The sequence below is a fragment of the Amblyomma mixtum genome, chromosome 3 (genome assembly GCF_055824585.1).
Source record: "Amblyomma mixtum isolate Tamu chromosome 3, ASM5582458v1, whole genome shotgun sequence".
Taxonomy (NCBI): domain Eukaryota; kingdom Metazoa; phylum Arthropoda; class Arachnida; order Ixodida; family Ixodidae; genus Amblyomma; species Amblyomma mixtum.
In genome coordinates this window covers 377697241-377715423 of record NC_143014.1, presented here as the reverse complement: position 1 = coordinate 377715423, position 18183 = coordinate 377697241, and the positions used below count along the sequence as shown (strand labels likewise).

Genomic DNA, 18183 nt, shown 5'->3' with positions numbered 1-18183 from the left:
AGAGGGAGGGGGGGGGGGATTTTCGCCCAAAGTGATAAATTTATTTACGAAAACCATGCTTAATACCACTTTTTCCAACGAAACATACCCAAGAATTACTGGTTTACTGGTTCCAAGAGCACCGCCATCCTCTCCCTCCCTACCCCCTCCCCACCGCCTGCCTATATATAGCTACTTTCCTTTCTACAGCCTCCTTTCTACCTGAGTGCATCTCTACGAAGTGCGCTCCGAGTTTCACTCAAGCACTTCGTAAGTGGACATGTCCTGCCTTTGAGCTATGGAAGGCCCCTCCGCACCGAGGAAACGAAAGACGTATCTTCACGAGAGCCAACCATTCGATGTGCCACTGTCAACTCGCCACTACCGTCGGCGTCAGTTGCGCGAACATCTGGAAGCTGCAGACTATGACGGCCATATAGCGTTTCCTGGCACCCCGGACACAGCTGCAGGAACTTCTGCGTTCGCGCCAGCATTATCGGCGGAACACGGCGGCATGTCGTGGACACCTTCCGGTGAAGGGTCGACAGTACTGTCTTCCGTCGCCGCGATCCCAACTTCTGCGCCCAATGCCACGAACGCAGAAGCTGGGGACGACAGTACTGTAAACACTTCAGCGGAAGGTGTTCACGACATGCCGCCGTGTTCCGCCGATAATGCAGGGAACGAAGAGCCCCCTGCATTCGCGGCGAGCAGCGCAGACTACAGTAGTGGCGACCCTTCAGCGGAAGCTATTCCCGACATGCCACCGTGTGCCGGCGAAAATGAAGATCAGCCCTGTGGCCAAACGTTAAATGTGCACCAGGCGCTCAGTGAAGCTCTGCACGAGTATGGCACCGCGACCCTTCCTGGCTCCACTACTACAAAAGCGGCGGCGATCGTCATGATTGTGGCGTTCATCGTCGCCCACGGTCTCCCATGGGACACCGTTGATGGCCTTTTGCGCCTCATTGACGCATTGTTCGGCTTCAATGGCAACGTGCTGCCGAGGAGCAAGTATCTGCTCAGGAAACTGTGGAGCCCGCAGTTGGGTTCTCACGTAAAGCACCACTACTACTGTGCAGTCTGTGGCAGCGTGCTGGACCCAGTGCATGGCACGGACCAGGTCCACTGTTCACTCTGCACTGAAAGCTCACAAGTTTCAGTGCTGAAGGAGAAAGGATGCTTCTTCAGCATTATGAATGTGAAGGAGCAGCTTATACAGCTTATTTCTACATGTAAAGAGGCGTTGTTCAATGAACTGAAAAAAATTGGCGAGGTCCTCCAAGGCACTGATCAGATCAGTGACATCACCAGTTGTAGCCTCTACAGGAGGCTCAGGAGCACTGGTGGCCTCACTGATCAAGACTTGACAATCACTATCAACACGGACGGCAGCCCAGTGTACAAATCTTCGAGAACTTATGTGTGGCCAATTCAGTTTGTTGTGAATGAGTTGCCACCTAAGCTTCGGCAGCAGCATCCTGTGTTAGGTGGACTCTGGTTTGGCCATACCCACCCCAACATGACAGTCTTCATGGACAAGTTTGTTGAGGAACTAAATGGAGTTGGAACAATTACCTGGAACTTTTGCTCCGAAACTGTCCAATCCAGTGTTCATGCTGTATGCTGCACAGTAGATGCTCCAGCTCGGGCTGCTGTGGGAAACCACATCCAGTTCAATGGAAGGTTTGGCTGTCCGTGGTGCCTTACATCAGGAACGCAAGTTGCAGGTATGATTGTTTTTACTTAATTCTGCAAGTGATTCTGCTTGCATATGAGCAGCCAAACTCAAAATGTCGGTCCACACAACGTGTTGTTAGGCAGGTTGGTTCATATCAAATAAAGTGGTGCGGGTTTCGCTTAAGGGACGTCCACAAGAGAGACTTGAGGGAATGAGCATTGTGCAACCCATTGAAAAGGTCGAGCTTTGAGACATGCTAGCGAGCTGCTTTGTGGCTGGCACTCCTCTGAGTTCCTATAATTAAATTCAGTGCATAAAACAGCAGTCAATAAAAAGTGGTGCTCAGACCATACGAAGCAAAGCTTTGTCACAGAAAAAGGAAAGGCATATTTTTTCCCTGGGCTTGACATGCATGCGATGCCTACTACTGTTCTTAACATGTTTTGTCAGCTTCATTGTGATTTGAGGTAACTCATTTAGCCATTCAAAATGAACACAAGGAATTTCCCACAAAGAATAACTGCGCAGAAAGGATGGGACAAGAGAGAAGAACCACACGGAACAAACGCAGTTGGACGCAGTGTGGTTCTTCTTCTCTCTTGTCTCGTCCTTTTTGCGCAGTTATTTTTTGTTCTCATAATGTCGTACCAATTAGCCCCTCACTGCACTGTTCTGGATTTCCCGCACTATAATGGTTTTTCAACTTTTATTTAAACCTTGTAGTGAGCGTGTGAAACCTTATTGATGATTGCAGGTGCTCGCCGCTATCTTGAGACAGCAGCAGTTCCAAGAACATCAGCGGGCATGGTTAAAGATATGGACCGCGCCCTCGAGTGGAACGTGACTGTGAATGGCCTCAAGGGTCCATCTCCTTTGGTGAACCTTCGGCATTTTGATCTGGTGTGCAGCCAAACAGTAGATTATATGCATTGCGTCCTGCTTGGAGTTGCAAGGCAGCTCACGGACCTCTGGTTGGACTCGACAAACTCGCACGAGCCTTTCTACATCGGTATGTGTCAATTCCTGCTTCATACAATGAAAGTTTTAAAGAAACTGCAAGACTAACTCTGACTGGGAAATCATTTGTGTGGGTGGAATGCCAAGATGAGTTAGGGTAAAAGAACTTATGAAAAAAAAGTATACACATTATTGACAAAGGGGGCAGATTGATAAGAACAGGCACTGCACAAAGTGCTTTCAACTGAATTTTATTTACAGCTCAGCAGCATATACACAGAGGCGGGGCCACTAAAGAAAAAGAAGAAACTGAGTGCGTGCACGTACTGATGCGATGAAGGAGCATTGTTTCTTTTGTCAAAAGGTTAACTTATTGCGCACCCTTGGACCCCACTCGTTCATTATGCATCAGACGTGCCTCTATAATGTTGCTCACCACATGATCCCTGCTTCTTCGACTATGCGTTCTCTGAACAACACCTTGTACAATTCGCTGAGACAGTCATGGCAATGCACAGGCAAACAACCATTTCAGTGTTGTGCCACGTTACATTTGTGTTCACCTAGCCTTCACCGGTGCATTTTCCGGTTTGACCAATGTATACTTTACTACATGTCAATGGAATATGGTACACCAGCCTTTCTGTGCACTGAACAAACTGTCACTGATGTTTCTGCACCCTTGTGAGTGGCTGCAGAATGGGGTTTGTCGTACTGTGAAACTTTTCCCTAGACATGCGGTTTTCAGAGTTTTGCAAATCGACAAACCCAGTCTCCAGCCACTACAACCCATTAGGTTTAATAAGCTGCATTTGCTCACTTTGTTAGCCATATGTCAGTATGTGTAGTCTGATGCTGTTCTTGATATCATTCAAATCTGTAGTAGGCTTTTGCATGTTTATGATGGCAAAACAGGGAATGGGTTCTGAATTTTTGTAACATATTCCAGTTCACTGCAATTGCTATGCAGGTTCCCTTCTAGTTAAGTGCTCGACAATTGACCATATTCACAATATCAAACAGAAGATAGAGAGTTGCGCAGAATGTAACCAACCCCTACATATATAACCTTCGTTGATTATGAGAAAGCATTTGACTCAGTGCAAATCTCAGCAGTCATGCAGGCATTGTCAAATAAGGTTGTAGAAGACTGTTATGTGAAAATACTGGAAAATATCTATAATGATTGCACAGCTACCATAGCCCTTCACAAAGTCAGCAATAAAATTCCAATAAAGAAGGGTGTCAGATAGGGAGACACGAACAGGAGGTGAGCCTGTTTACTGGGGGTGTTCCAAGGCCTATATTGGGAACAGTTGGGGATAACAGTTAATTGAGATTGGTTAAGAAATCTGTCATTCACTGATGACATTGTCTTCCTAAGTCACTCAGGAGATGCAATGCACAGTCAGTGAGTAAGAGAGGCAGAGCAGAACAGTGGGTATAAAAATTAACACATAGAAAACCAAAGTAATGTTTAACAACCTCTCAAGAGAAAAGCAGTTCACAGTTGGTAGCGAGTTGCTGGTCAACTTCGGGCACATAGTGGCCGCTAATTTGGATCGCGAGAGGGAAGTAACCAGAAGAATAAGAATGGGGTGGAGCACATATGGCAGGTTCTCTCAGATCTTGAATGGCAGTTTGCCAATATCCATCAAGAGAAAGGCATACAGCAGCTGTATCTTACCGGTACTCACCTATGGGGCAGAAATGTGGAGGCTAACAAAGAGGGTTCAGCTTAAGTTATGGACAATGCAGCCAGCTCACCTCACGTATAGTAATTTTAATTTGCCACCGAATAATAACATCTACAGTGAAAAATTGGTGCAGTTGTCAGGAGCCAGGGTTTGGAAGGCTTAACCTCCAGAAATAAAAGAGTCCCATGAAACAATTAAAACATTAAGAACATACTTTATGAGCCTTATTTGACCTATGTGAGAGTCGTTCTTGGTTTGTGTTTGTTGGAACGTGTTGTTCATGACAGATTTTTATTCATTCTGCTGTAAAATACACATTGTTTTCTCCTCATTGTATGCTGTATTTTGGTCTTTCGCCGTGATTTTGTGCTCTTCATTTTACACAAGTGCTGTGTCACTGCCATCATGTATATTGTTTCTAAACCCCACACTAGCCTATGGCTATGGGTTCAGTCAGTGTTTTGGTAATTGGTATGGCAAGAGTAGAAATAAAATGAAATGATGTGAAAAAGAAAAAAAAACTAACAAGCTGATAGGTGTAACATTAAGAGACCGGAAGTGTACAGAGTGAGTGAGGGAAAAAACGCAGGTTGATGACATCCTTGTCGAAATCAAGAGGAAGAAGTGGCCTTGGGCAGGTCATGTACTGCGAAGGCAACATAACCGCTGGTCCTTAAGGGTAACGGAGTGGATTCCAAGAGAAGGCAAGCGTAGCAGGGGGCGGCAGAAAGTTAGGTGGGAGGATGAGATTAAGAAGTTTGTGGGGATACAGGGTGGCCACAGCTGGCAAAGGACAGGGTTAATTGGAGAGACATGGGAGAGTCCTGTGCCCTGCAATGGCCTGCAGTGGGCGCAGTCAGGCTGATGGTGATGATGAATCACTTTCACTCTGACAACTAAAGTGCAAGTAATACAGTTCAAAACAGATAGTCAGGTATTTCAAAGGCAGTGAATCATGGCAGACTGAGCATGTCTGTCAGAGTAGTTTTAAACTGAGAACTGAACCAAAATCCTCCTCTGAATTTTTCAGGCACTCCATCTACCGTAGCCATCCTGGACAGGCGTTTACTGAGCATATGCCCACCTCACTCTTTCACACGGCTGCCAAGGACCCTGAATGACCGGTGCTTCTGGAAAGCCAGCGAGTGGAGAAATTGGCTGTTATTTTACTGCCTTCCAACATTGTATGGTGTGCTGCAGCCGCGTTTTTGGAAGCACACTGTATTATTGGTTGAGGGTGTCTTTGCCCTGCTTCTCGACAATATCTCGCCAAGAGACCTTCAGCAAGCAGGTAACTTGAGCTTGTTTTGGAAAGTATTTGTAGGGCGGGAGCCTAAATCGATAGCATCACTATGCATGAAGCTACGTCGCCAGAAACAGGTGCCATGGATGATTTCACACTACTTTGATTCATATTCCAGCAAAAAATTCACTCTGAGATCAAAAGGTTGCTTCCATGTGCAAACTAAAGTGCAAAGTGCAGTGGCAGCTTATTTGTAATGAGTTTCTTCCCAAAGGGAATACAGTATTTCTGGAAGAAGCTTTTTTCGCTTCTCACAGCTGTGTGATGAAACCGAAGTGTTTGAAACGTAATCTTTTCTAATCGGTCACCTGAGTGTCTATTCCTTTGTATCTCCCTTTTATTTTCTGGTTTTGTTTTCAGCCCCCCTTTCCTCTCTGTGAAATATTGGGAATTAAGTGACAAGGCCAATAGCAGGTAGAGCATTTCACAGATTGTGTGAGAAAAACAGTGTATTTGCCTCATGCATGCAGTGGAATCTATAAATAAACATATAGGTCCTGAATTAGGCTGCAGAAATGGCAGAATTTGGAATTAGTACATCCAAAGATACCCTCTTCACGAAGGAACAACTTAAGTGTTTTTTGAGATTGCTGACTGATGAATTGCTGCTAAGCAGGGCACTGCAAGAACGAAGCACCATGTAGCATGAGCCATACAGCATTCGCTGTTCGAGATAACTTGCAGGCATCTGGGAAGAGGGGAGAACTTGGTGTAGTTCCACGTCTTCGTTTCTAAGCAGTGAGTTAAACAAAGTTCACGAAATATGGAGCTCTGACATAGTTAATGGGCCATCAAATGGACGTGTCTCCAGCTTGGTAAAAAATGAGCAGTGCAATAGTAGCTGGGAGACATTCCTTTGCATTGAAGGTTGCCTTGTATCACAGCCTAACTGAATTCAAACATCGAGTGTTATAGCAAAGCCTGCCTACATTTTTCAGGAAGCAGACTTCACGACTTCGTGTCCAAGGCAGCAGGATATTATGGACAGCGCTTCATGACGTTCAATGTCCATCAGCTCCTGCACCTTGCCAAGAATGTGGAAAACCTGGGACCACTGTGGGCGAATTCTGCCTTTCCATTTGAAACTGGAAATGGAAAAGTGGTGAAGATGGTGAAGGCAGCAAAGGGGGCCCCCATGCAAATCTTGGAAAGAGTTGTTGTCGAGCAGGCACTGGATGTAGCCCTCCATTCAATTTCTTTGCCCAGTGAAGTGAAATTATTCTGCACTCGGGTTTTGGGCAATGGTGGTACTCAAAAGGCCCTTCACATTGGAGACATTTGCTTGTTTGGGGCACCACTCAAGCCATGCCTCACATTGCAAGAGGAGCAGGCACTGAATGGATTTTTAAACAAGCAATGCACCAGTGTGAATGAATTTTTTAGAATGAGTTTTCAGGGTACCATAATCCATAGCCAACTATACAAAAAGGCAAAGAAAAGCAACAGCTGTGTAATTGTAACGCATGATAATGACTTTTTTTTTGTCCGGCGGATACTGCAAGTCCAGCCATCTGACAATCTTTCGGGTATTGTGGTTCTACTTTGTCAAAAATTGGGACTCGATAGTGTTGAAGGCCTGCCTCCCCACATTACAGCATGTTTTAGGTCCCCATTTACCACCTGTGCCGTACTCACTCCCGCGGATGTGGCAATGCCATGCCTTTTCATAGACCGCTGCCGAGTCCACATCCTATGTGTGTACTTTGCCCAACTTAATTGAGCGTGACTGACTTCAGATAGTCACGTTCGTTTTTGTGGCACTGGAAAAGGGTCTTATGTGCAGTTTTCGCACAAAGGCAACTGAGCAGCCATACCGTCAGCCAGAGCAGGCTTGCAGCTGGCAACTGCTCCCAAGTGCACAATAGCGCTGAACATATGCTACCCGCTTACTTATCATCTATGTTGTCGTAAGCTTTTGCAACGTCAAGAAACATGGCTAAGGTGGAAAGGCCGAAAGCTCTCTGGTGTTCAATGTGAGTCAGTAAGTCTAAGACGCTGTCTTGGGCACCAAGACCTCGGCGGAATCCTGTCATAGATGATGGCAGTGCTATGCTGTCCTCAAGCCACCACAATAAGCATTTATTTGCCAGCTTCTCCATCAACTTAGCTACACAGGAGGTCAATGACACGGGGCGATACGAGGCAAGGTCTGTCATAGCTCAATTCTGAACAGTTTGCAAGGCATGGGCATACAGGGCCATATGTTAAGGTTCATTTACTCGTTTATCAGTGATCGTGTGGTTCGTGTACGGTTAGGGAGTACCATAAGCACCGAAAGGGTTCTATCACGAGGTGTGCCTCAAGGAAATGTTCTTTACCCCACGCTCTTTAACGTCATAATGGCTGGCCTTCCGATTCGTTGAAAAAAAATTGCACGCATGTGTGTATGTCAATATATGCTGACGACATTTGTATTTGGGTTACTGGCCTTAGTGTTCCCAGAGACTGTGATGGGGTCCGATTGATGAGATTGGGCGCGATTGATAAAGCGCGCCTGTTACTTAAGCCGCCATGTTTTATTCTCCCATAGTGGCCAACAGAGTGCTAACATTCGGCTAGATACCGATTACAAACACTACACTACCCTCCTTGGGGAAAGTTAAATAGATGTGCACACACTGTCACAGTTCACTGTAGAGAGGTCTCTCACTGGCAAACAGTCACAAAGTCAAGTCTCAAAGTGACGTGGAGGTCTTCTGTTTCTCTGTGGATAGTGCCGTGTTGGAGAACTCTGGTGCAATGCAGGTGATGTAGGCGGGTGCAATATAGGAGGTGCAGGCTGGTTCACTACAGGTGGTGGATACATGATGTCATCGCAGTGGAGCGGTGTTGTGGCTGATGGTTGTTTGAGGCCGGAGACATCTTTGAAAAAACTTGAGTTGCGCGTTATTAGTGCTCTGTTTCCTCTCGATGCCTTGATTTGTGATCCATGAATGCTTACAATGGTATAAGGGTCTGGATCATAGTATGGAGTGAACTTGTCGCGTCTCTCTTGCTTGCACAAGACTCGTTGGCTGATACAAAAGCGATGTGGTTGAGTATGTCTTCGTGCGTCAGCATGATGTTTGTTGTATGCCTTTTTCTCGAGCACGGTTGCTTTCAACCTTGTTAAGTCTTCATTGTGCGAAGGAGCTTCAGTGTAACACGGCAGAAGATTCCTCATTGGTCTGCCAAACAGCAGTTCATATGGTGATCTTCCTGTTGTAAGGTGTTTGGAAGATTTATATGACATCAGGAAAGTGTTAAGCTCTACTTTCCAATCTGTGTTCTCAAGCTGACTTGTGTGAACATGCTTTTTCAATGTTCTCATGAACCGTTCTGCTTCACCATTAGCTTGAGGCCACAAAGGTGTGATCCGATGATGTCGAAATCCTAACTCTTTGGAGAGTGCAGCAAACTCTCTGCCTTGTAATGGTGGTCCATTGTCAGTTTTTACTTGCGCAGGGATTCCAAACTGGCAAAAGACTCGTCGCAGCAAGGGGAGCACATTGTTCGCACTTGTGGAATGTGTGACTTGTACTACTGGGTATCGCGAGAAGTCATCTATTACCACCATAGCGTACTTTCCATCTGGGAACGGACCACAAAAGTCAACCGAAACTTCCTCCCAGGGACCATTGGGTGGTTCAGTGATGGCAAGTGGTTCTTGCTTTGCTTGGGGAACGACTGCTTGACATGGTAGGCAGCTTTTGATCAAAGTGTGCACTAGTTTATCCATGCCTGGAAACCAAACTTTTCCTCTCAGCATCTGTTTTGTTTTGACGATCCCTTGATGACCCTTGTGGGCGAGCAGCACTGCTTGCTTCTGCAGGCTAGTGGGAAGAATTAGGCGCGTTCCTCGAAGAATTAGGCGCGTTCCTCGAAGGATGATACCCTCAGGTGTTGTTGTTAGTTCATTCTTTATGGATGCAAATGGCTTCAGCTCAACTGAGACCCAGCTGCTAGGTGTCGGGTGCTGGATAGCACTGACAAGTAATTGTAGCTGCCGGTCTGCTTTAGTTGCTTCAGCCACTTCTTGAACTGAGAAGGCATTTGGGATGCTGTGGCACTGGATGAAGTTAACATACTCGTTGGGTACTTTGTCGATGCGGGCATGTATTTTCATCTCAGGAAGCGGATGCCTGGAAAGGTAATCGGAAGGGTTGCTACTTCCCGCGGTGTGCTGTACATCAAACTTGTACTGTTGAGTGCATAGAGCGAGGCGCTCAATGCGGGCAGATGGTGATCATCTTGGGTTTCCCAGTATGCTCACTAAAGGCTTGTGATCAGTCAGCAAAAGAAAGTGAATTCCACAAAGATAAAGGCGAAAGTGTTCCATTGCCCATACAGCTGCAAGCATTTCACGTTCTATTTGAGAGTAGCGGCTTTCAACAGGTGTGAGCGCTCTACTTGCATAGGCTATCACTGCAATGTGTTCACCGACACGTTGTGTGAGGATAGCACCCAGTCCATGTGGACTTGCATCTACTACCAGTTCTGTCGGCTTGGATGGGTCAAAGTAAGCAAGGGTGGATGCATCTGACATGGCTTGTTTTAAGCTCTCAAAAGCATTCTGCTGTCGTTCTGTCCACTCCCATGCAACATTCTTCAATGTCAGTTCACGTAATGGCTGTGTGAGATCGGCTAGATTTCTCAGGAATCTGCCTGAATAGTTGATCATGCCTAGCAGGCTCTTCACTTCTTGCGGTGACTCTGGTGTTTTGATTTGTAGGAAGGCTGCTATCTTCTTGGGATCAGGACGAACGCCGTCAGCTGAGAAAATAAGTCCAAAGAAGTTCAGTTCTCGTTGATGAAAGTGACACTTTTTCTCGTTGAGTGTCAGTCCAGCTTCTTGGAGTCGCTGCAGAACTGCTTTCAATGAGGCGTCATGCTCTGGTTTTGTTTGTCCAAAAACAAGGATGTCGTCACTAACATTCAGGACATTGGGGATGCCATTGAGCACTTGGCGGATGGTGTTTTGAAAGATTTCAGCCGCACTGCTGATGCCAAAGTTGAGACGTTTGTAGCGAAACAAGCCAACATGTGTTGAGAAAGTTGTGAGCTGCCTTGAAGAAGTGTCAAGTTCCAACTGATGATATCCATTCTTCAGGTCAAGGTTGGAGAATACTGTTGCTCCATTCAAGGCAACAATGATGTCATCCACTGTCGGACACAAATGTCGTTCACGTTGAATGGCACTGTTCACAACACGCATGTCAATGCAGATTCGAATTTCGTCAGGCTGATGTGGTTTCGGCACAATAACCACAGGGGACACCCATGGTGTAGGTCCGATGGCTGGCTCTATGATGTCTTCTGACACAGGAGGCGTTTAAGTTCTTTTTGTGTGGCATCACGTAAGGCAAACGGAATACGCGTGTGTGTTGTGCAACAGGTGGGACTGTGTCATTCACAAAAAGGTGGATGTGCTGATTTTTGAGTTTTCTAACTCCACTGAACAATTTGGGGAATGCTTCCACGATTGACTTATCACCTGGATTGTCAGAAACTTGGTACGTGATCTGGACAAGCCCCAGGTTGGTTGCTGCTATGAAGCTTAAGAGTGATGCACAGTTTCCTGGAATGACAAAAATGTCGTCTTCAATGCACTTATCTTTGTATCGCATTGTAACAGAGACTTTGCCCAAAAGTTGAAGTAGAGACTTTGATTTGTATGGGAACACTCTGATGGATGTTTCTTGGAGATTCACATTTAGGCGACAGCTCTTGAAGTCATTTTCGCCAACAATTGACACTGTAGCACCTGTGTCGATTATGAAAGTGACTGGCACATTGTTGACAGTTCCAACTGATGATGCCTTTGGAGATGAACTTGCTTGAGGGCAAGTCATGGCAACAAAAACGTACTCGTCACTGCTTGGACTGGTGTCACAGGTGGCTGCAGGCTGTCTAGTACTTGAACTCTTCTTACTGCAGGCTGTGTGTTTGAGTCATTGTCATAGTCCACTGCATGTACTGTTCTCCTGGTTGAGCGACAGAACCGTGCAAAATGACCAACCTTGTTACATGCCTTGCAAGTCTTGCCCCATGCAGCACAACTGGATCGACCGCCTTGGTGAGGCCACTTGCCGCCACAGTTGCGACAATCTGCTGACGAGACACGAGGTCGCTGCGGTGTGTAGGCCTGCCGTGGCATCTGTCGTTCATTTCTTTGGTGTTGGCCACGGTGGTGTCCTTCCTTGTGCACTGTGAACACCGCCGCGTTGTTATCGACGTGCTTTTTGATTTCGGACACATCCCGTTCGACATCCTCGAGCATTCTTCCTTGCTTAAGTAAGTCCGGTAACGTGAGGGAATGCAGCATGGCATACTTTCGAAGGCGAGACGACGTTGTGGCGAGAATGATTTGGTTCTTGACTTCAGAGTCGACGTTTTCGAAGTTACAGTGGCGAGAAAGCTGCCGGAGGCGCGCGTAGACAGCAAATGTTGAGTTCACTCGCGGCGCAAAAAATGCATTCAGTTTCGCTTGAGCGGCATCGTATTCCGGTGTCGATGTACTCTGCATAGTTTGGGTCATGCTTGTAGCCGTTGCACCTTGCGCAGCACTGTCGGGGAACGAGCGATATATGTCGTAGACTTCTTCACCGACGTAGTGCAGGAGGAGCGCCTTCTTGCGTGCATCTGCCGAGATATCGCAAGCTAAAAGAAAGTTTTCGAACCTTTCTATCCACTTCGTCCATTCTGGACCAATATTGTTGTCGTCGGTAGCGCGAAGGTGAAAACTCGGGAAAGCAGGGAGCACATGTGCCATGGGTACGATTGCGGTAGCCGCTTGCTGCTGATGGGTGATTGGACGGACTGACTCTTGCTGTAGTGGTACTCACATGAGATAAAAGAGCACTTCTGACACCATCTTAGTGTTCCAGGAGACTGTGATGAGGTCCGATTGATGAGATTGGGCGAGATTGATAAAGCGCGCCTGCTACTTAAGCCGCCATGTTTTATTCTCCCATAGTGGCCAACAGAGTGCTAACATTCGGCTAGATACCGATTACAAACACTACACTGGCTACCAACACAAACGATTAGCCCTGATAGCTCGACAGGCTCCACTTTCGGTGCAAGCTTGCCTTCAAGGTGTGGGATTGTCTCTTCCAGTGGAAGAATCCGGCTTTATTCTGTTTCCGGGTGTAGGAAGACGTCAAGCGCGGTTGCGGATAGACCTTGGTCACTCTTGCATCCGTCAATTAAATAACACGCGTTTTTTGGGCGTCATTATTGACTCCCATCTACAGTGGCAAAAAGCTGTCGATGCGATTGTCTCATCTCTAACTTCGCTTCTCAATGTGCTCCGTAGAATTGCTAGTGAGCAATGGGGAAACCATCCTTCTTCAGTGGTCAAACTTCATGAAGCGCTGGTGGTCAGTCGCATAATGTATCAATTACCTTTAATTTCCCCCTCGGCCTCACAGCTTGAACGTCTCGTAGAAAGGGCCTAAGAAGAGCCATTGGAGTTCCTCAGGTGGCTTCGAACAAGGCAGTCCTTCATGAGTCACTATCGAAACCACTTAACCTTGTCGCTTCACAGAGACTACTACTGCATCTTAGCCGCCTAGGAGAGATGGTAGCTTGGCAATCCCTTCTCCAGCCGCTCTGCAACAGATATGAGTCGAAGGCCTACTTGGCACTTAATACTCTTAGTTCTTTAGGCCTTAATGTTCCAAGGCAAAGGAAACTGTTGAAACCACCGTGGTCTTTTCCGTGCCTCGACTTTAAGGTCACAATTCCCCATGTGAGCGCAAAGTGCAGCTCTCCTTTGGCAGCAACGCGTTTGCCCGTACTTGAACATTTAGAAAAAAAGTATGTCTGCCATCTTCAAATTTTCACGGATGGTTCTGTGGACAAGGTCAAACAAGCTAGCGCAGCGGCTTTTTACAATCCTTCTTTGGCCTGTAAGTGGTCTGTGCTCATTTCTTCAGTCGTATCCTCCACAACGTCCGAAACTGTTGCTATTGAGGCGGCTTTACGGAAGTTAGGGTCCTATCCGGCTCAACCTGTTGCCATCCTAACTGATTCAAAGTCTGCCCTTCAGAGGTTAGAGCGTAGGTTCCCTACTGACACCTTGTCTATAAGCTCTCTACGCTTGGTAGAGAATCTGCACAACAGAGGCTTTACTCTATATTTCCAATGGGTGCCCTCTCACATAGGAGTCAGAGGCAGTGAGGTGGCAGACAGTGTCGCCCATAAAGCTCTGTCAAGAAATTCATCAAAAAAAGACCCTCCAGATGCAAAACCCTTCTTCAAAAAAAAGGTGCTAGATTTTTTCAGTACCCTGTGGAGTCGCCTCACAAGCCATGTGTGACCAAGGGTCTGAGAATATCCCAGGCCACTCTACTACATTGAATTCGAACGGGCTCTGCTCATATTCCTGCTTGGATGCTTAAGACGGGCATGGCATCGTCTCTGCTATGTTCAATATGTGGTGTGTGCAGGGATATAGAACATTATATTATGTACTGCCCAGAGTACAACGCGGAAAGGTCTGTGATGTTGGCTTCCTTCAAGAGCACAGGAGCCCTTCACAGTACAGTTCATGACATTCTCCACCCTAGTGGAAACCAGACATGCAGAAGAGGGGTTGACGCCTTCTTTTAACATTCCTGCAGGACACTGATCTTCACTCTAAATGGTGACAGCAGGGACGGTCTATTGCCTTCTGTGATTTAATGTGTGTGTAGATAGTGCCTTCTGGAGTGGTGTATGTTATTCTGTGAGTGAATGTGTGCATGGATGGTGACTCTGCATTGGACTATGCTCTACTGTGACATCTGGATTGGATACTGTTGTGTTGTTACTGAATGTGTGCATAGATGGTGGCAGTGGGAGTGGCCCATGTTCTGTTATAAGTGTCTGTGTATATAGTGGGGCAGATTTGACCAGTCTTAGGACATTATTAACATATAAGTGACACTATGGTGGAGCAAATGCTGGCAGAATAAGCAAGGCTAATTCCACCTGTAGCACCAAACAACTCAACTCATTTAACTCAACTACCTATCATCTAAGGAACAAGAGTGAGGGTGTGCATATGCAGCTTACATCAGCCACTTTGCACTCTCAGCAGAGGAGCAGGGGCTAGCGTTGCAGACTACAGCACTGCCCTCAGCTGCGAGCCTGTTCTGGCTGCCAGCGTGGCTGCTTAGTTAATTTTGGAAAGACGCTATGTATCAATGTGGTTGTTATGCAGTGGCTCTTCAGTATAACTTTGCAACTTTGGCCACTTACACTTTGATGATGATTATTTTCATGACGCAAAAATGTCTGCCAAAGAGTGCCGTAATTGGGCTTATACATTCTTGTGAATGGGCACCTGGCGGCTTTGAGGACTGAACCATGTACCTCCTGCTTATGAGGTGGATGCTCTAACTACTAGATAACTCCTGTGACATGTGCACATTGGCCAACTTGATTAAGACAGCATTGCATGCTTGAAAGAATTCGTGTTCATATTGTGTGACCCTGAAACGGAGGCATACATTGTACATATACAATACTGAAGAAGCTTCTGTTTTGTGCCTTTTGCATCTGCAGCTGTGACAACATGCTATCTGCCCTGTTTGATTTGGTGTGACTGATTTGAAACTTTTTTGAGATGCTGAAATGGAAGAATATTGTACGGTACCTTCTATTCTGTCTGTTGATATCTGGCTGAGTGCTTGCTGTATATATTTGTTTTCTCCAACTGCCGTTATTGCGACTGCTTTTAAATGATTAAATCTGAAAGGTTCACTTATTATTTGTGTTTCTGAAGTATTTGGTTCTGCAATCACTTAACATTAATGACAGACGATGTGGCTACAATAACAGAGGCATGATGTAACCAGATGTGGTGCTTAATTAAGCACCACATTCACAGTTGTCATGGCCTGGCATTGCACATATAAAATGAAAGCCGCACCTTGTGCATGTTGTTTTTCATTCAGCACACCAATCGCTGGTCTGCTGAAACCCGGCCAAGTTTCATGCTGGTTAAAAAGGCATCATGATGGTATAAACAGTTTGGTTCAGAGACAGTTACTAGTTTACTTGCATGATTCTTGTCTTAATTAACTGACCTTTGCGATGTGTCATAACCTTTGCAACAATATTCATGTCACCCACCCCACACTGCTTCATATTTACTTGTCGCACCAGCTTCACATCATACATCATTAAACTCTATGATGTCGCTCACAAGTATCGTGTCTGATTTTATGACTGGTAGCAATCTGAGTCGTACATCATACAAGCTTCATCATAAGTCATACATTCTGCAACGATATCGTTTCTGACTGTATGATATATGATGCGATCTGAGTCGTAAATCATAGAAGCTTCGTCATAAGTCGTAGATTCTGCAATGATATCGTGTCTTACTCTATGACATATCATACATTTGAGTCGTACATCATAGAAGTTCCGTCATAAGTCATATATTCAGTATGATATATCATTCATCTTGAATGAGTTGTCGTACAATTTTATGATTTGTCATAGAAATACTGCCAAGATCATAGATCGTAGCCGTAGATTTTTTCAGCAGGGATATGCAGTTCTCCTTGCCCCGCAACGCTCTCCAGAGCCCTTAAGCTAGACAATGAACCTATTCATTGTCTAGCGTAAGGACTCTGGAGAGCGTTGCGGGGAAGGCTTTCGCCTCATCGCACTTTAGATCACCAAAGTGCCCCCTCGATGTTAACTCGTCGAGTACTATACAGGCTAGTATGTTCAGTGTAAAATGGTAAAACTAGCATATTTCTGTTGCCAACTTCGCCACTTGGCACTTTTAGCAAAGATAATGAAGCACTGCATGAACTCAGCGTCTGGTCTGCGCATATATCTCTTAATAATAAATACTGCGAAAACAAAAGCTGTGGTCTTCCGTAAAAAGTTGTAGATGAATCGCCGGGTCGGAGCTCAGTAGTAAGGTCTCCCATTGGTCTTTCGTGTTCATACCTCGCCCCTCCCGGGGGGCATGAGGGCATTCCCATAGTATGTGGTCCAAGGTGGCCCTAAGTTCGCAGTTTTCGCATTTGTCTGAAAATTGCCCTGGGTACATAAGACTCCAGAGGGCCGGGTTTGGAAAGGTGCAATTTTGTAACCGGCGCCAGTTGATGGCTTGGGATCTGGACAAGGAGCTATCCGCTGGAGGAAGTCTAGCTCGTTGTAAACGATAGTGCTGCGTAATTTCTGTGCAGGTCACCATGCGATCCCTGTCTGTAAAGACCACCTCGCTCGGGTCCGCCCGGAAGGAAAAGCCTCGGGCGAACTCGTGGGCCGTCTCATTACCAGGCAGGGATGCATGTGCTGGTGTCCAGACTAGTGTAATTTTCGGGTCTATTACATGACGGCTTAGAATTGTATTCGTTAGAGGGGAGACCCGGCCCCTGCTGAAATTTAGTATGGCAACTTTGGAGTCACTGATGATGTACATCGCTTTTGTGCCCACACAAGCCAGTGCTATGGCAGCTTCCTCGGCAGTCTCTGGGTTACCCGAGAGGATGGAGGCACTAATTTTGAGGAGTTGTTTCTTATTGACGACCGCGGCGGTCATCGTTTTCTTACGATACTCAGCGGCATCCACGTAGACCACGTCCTCGTCTTTGTAGGAGCGGAAGCGTTTCTCTAGCGCCTCTGCCCGTTTAACCCGGCGCACGGAGTGATGAATAGGATGCATATTCCTGGGTAATGGAGGTACAACTATATTGTCCCGAATTTCTCCGAGCATGTCAACTTTGGCGGTTGTTCTGTCATCTCGGCTCATTTGACTGGCCGACGCCGTCGCCGGGAGTCAAGACCTTTCGGCCATCGTATAGGCGGGTAGCCCTCTGGCTACCCTCGGTCTGTTGGACATTAAAAGTTTTCCTATCCTATCCTATCCGTACAAAGATCTGCCGTGAATCTTTGTACTGTTTGTTTGTTCATTCTTAAAAGCTGCCGCATGCGGCTTTATCGCTTTGTTTGTGATGCAAGACAGACTAGATTTATCTCGATTGACTACATCGAGGCAAAGCCCATTTAACGTCGTTCCGGACTGTTGTGGTGACTTTACACGCCGCATCTCAAAACTTTAAAATGTGCACGGTCTAGAGCGGTGGGCATTCTGTTCGACGACCGCCGAGCACGCTTGTTGCTTTCGCCGCCGCCGAGTCATTAATTCCACTGTGGAAGGAGACCAGCCCAATAAAGTTTTCTTTTAGAAGTTCTTGCTGTCTTCATTACTGCCTGGTCTGCCGTCACCACTATAAGTGAGATCTGGTGGAGGTGCTAACGGATGTGCTTGTCGCCCTCACCCTCTGGGAGCCGCCAAAGCAGCCCGAACCGTCTCGAAGACCACGAGAAAGCCGCAGATGCAGTCCCAACCTAAGACGAAGTGCGAAGCAGCCGCTGTCTTCAGGGGCGTTCACCTGAATAGGGACTACTACCGGACCGCACGCGAGAAAAGGACTCCTCAATTCCGACTTCAACCATGGCTACTCCATCCCCCATTGTTTTGCACCAGCCCCGACTGCCACTTACGTTCAACGGTTCACCGGGGAGGATCCTAAAAAATTGCTGGAACAGTTTGTCCGTGTCGCCGTATTCAA

The 18183-nt window shown here is 46.5% G+C and overlaps 1 protein-coding gene and 1 pseudogene across 1 annotated transcript; one reads left to right on the top strand and one right to left on the bottom strand.

The window, feature by feature from the left end:
• The first annotated feature begins 277 nt into the window (after positions 1 to 277).
• Positions 278 to 7347, top strand: LOC149356899 (uncharacterized; annotated as a pseudogene).
• A 4097-nt stretch (positions 7348 to 11444) lies between these two features.
• On the bottom strand, positions 11445 to 12368 carry LOC149356898 (uncharacterized). Its single transcript, XM_089576460.1, has one exon. The coding sequence runs from the start codon at positions 12366 to 12368 to the stop codon at positions 11445 to 11447; it is 924 nt and encodes a 307-aa protein (XP_089432586.1).
• Between the last annotated feature and the right edge of the window lie 5815 nt (positions 12369 to 18183).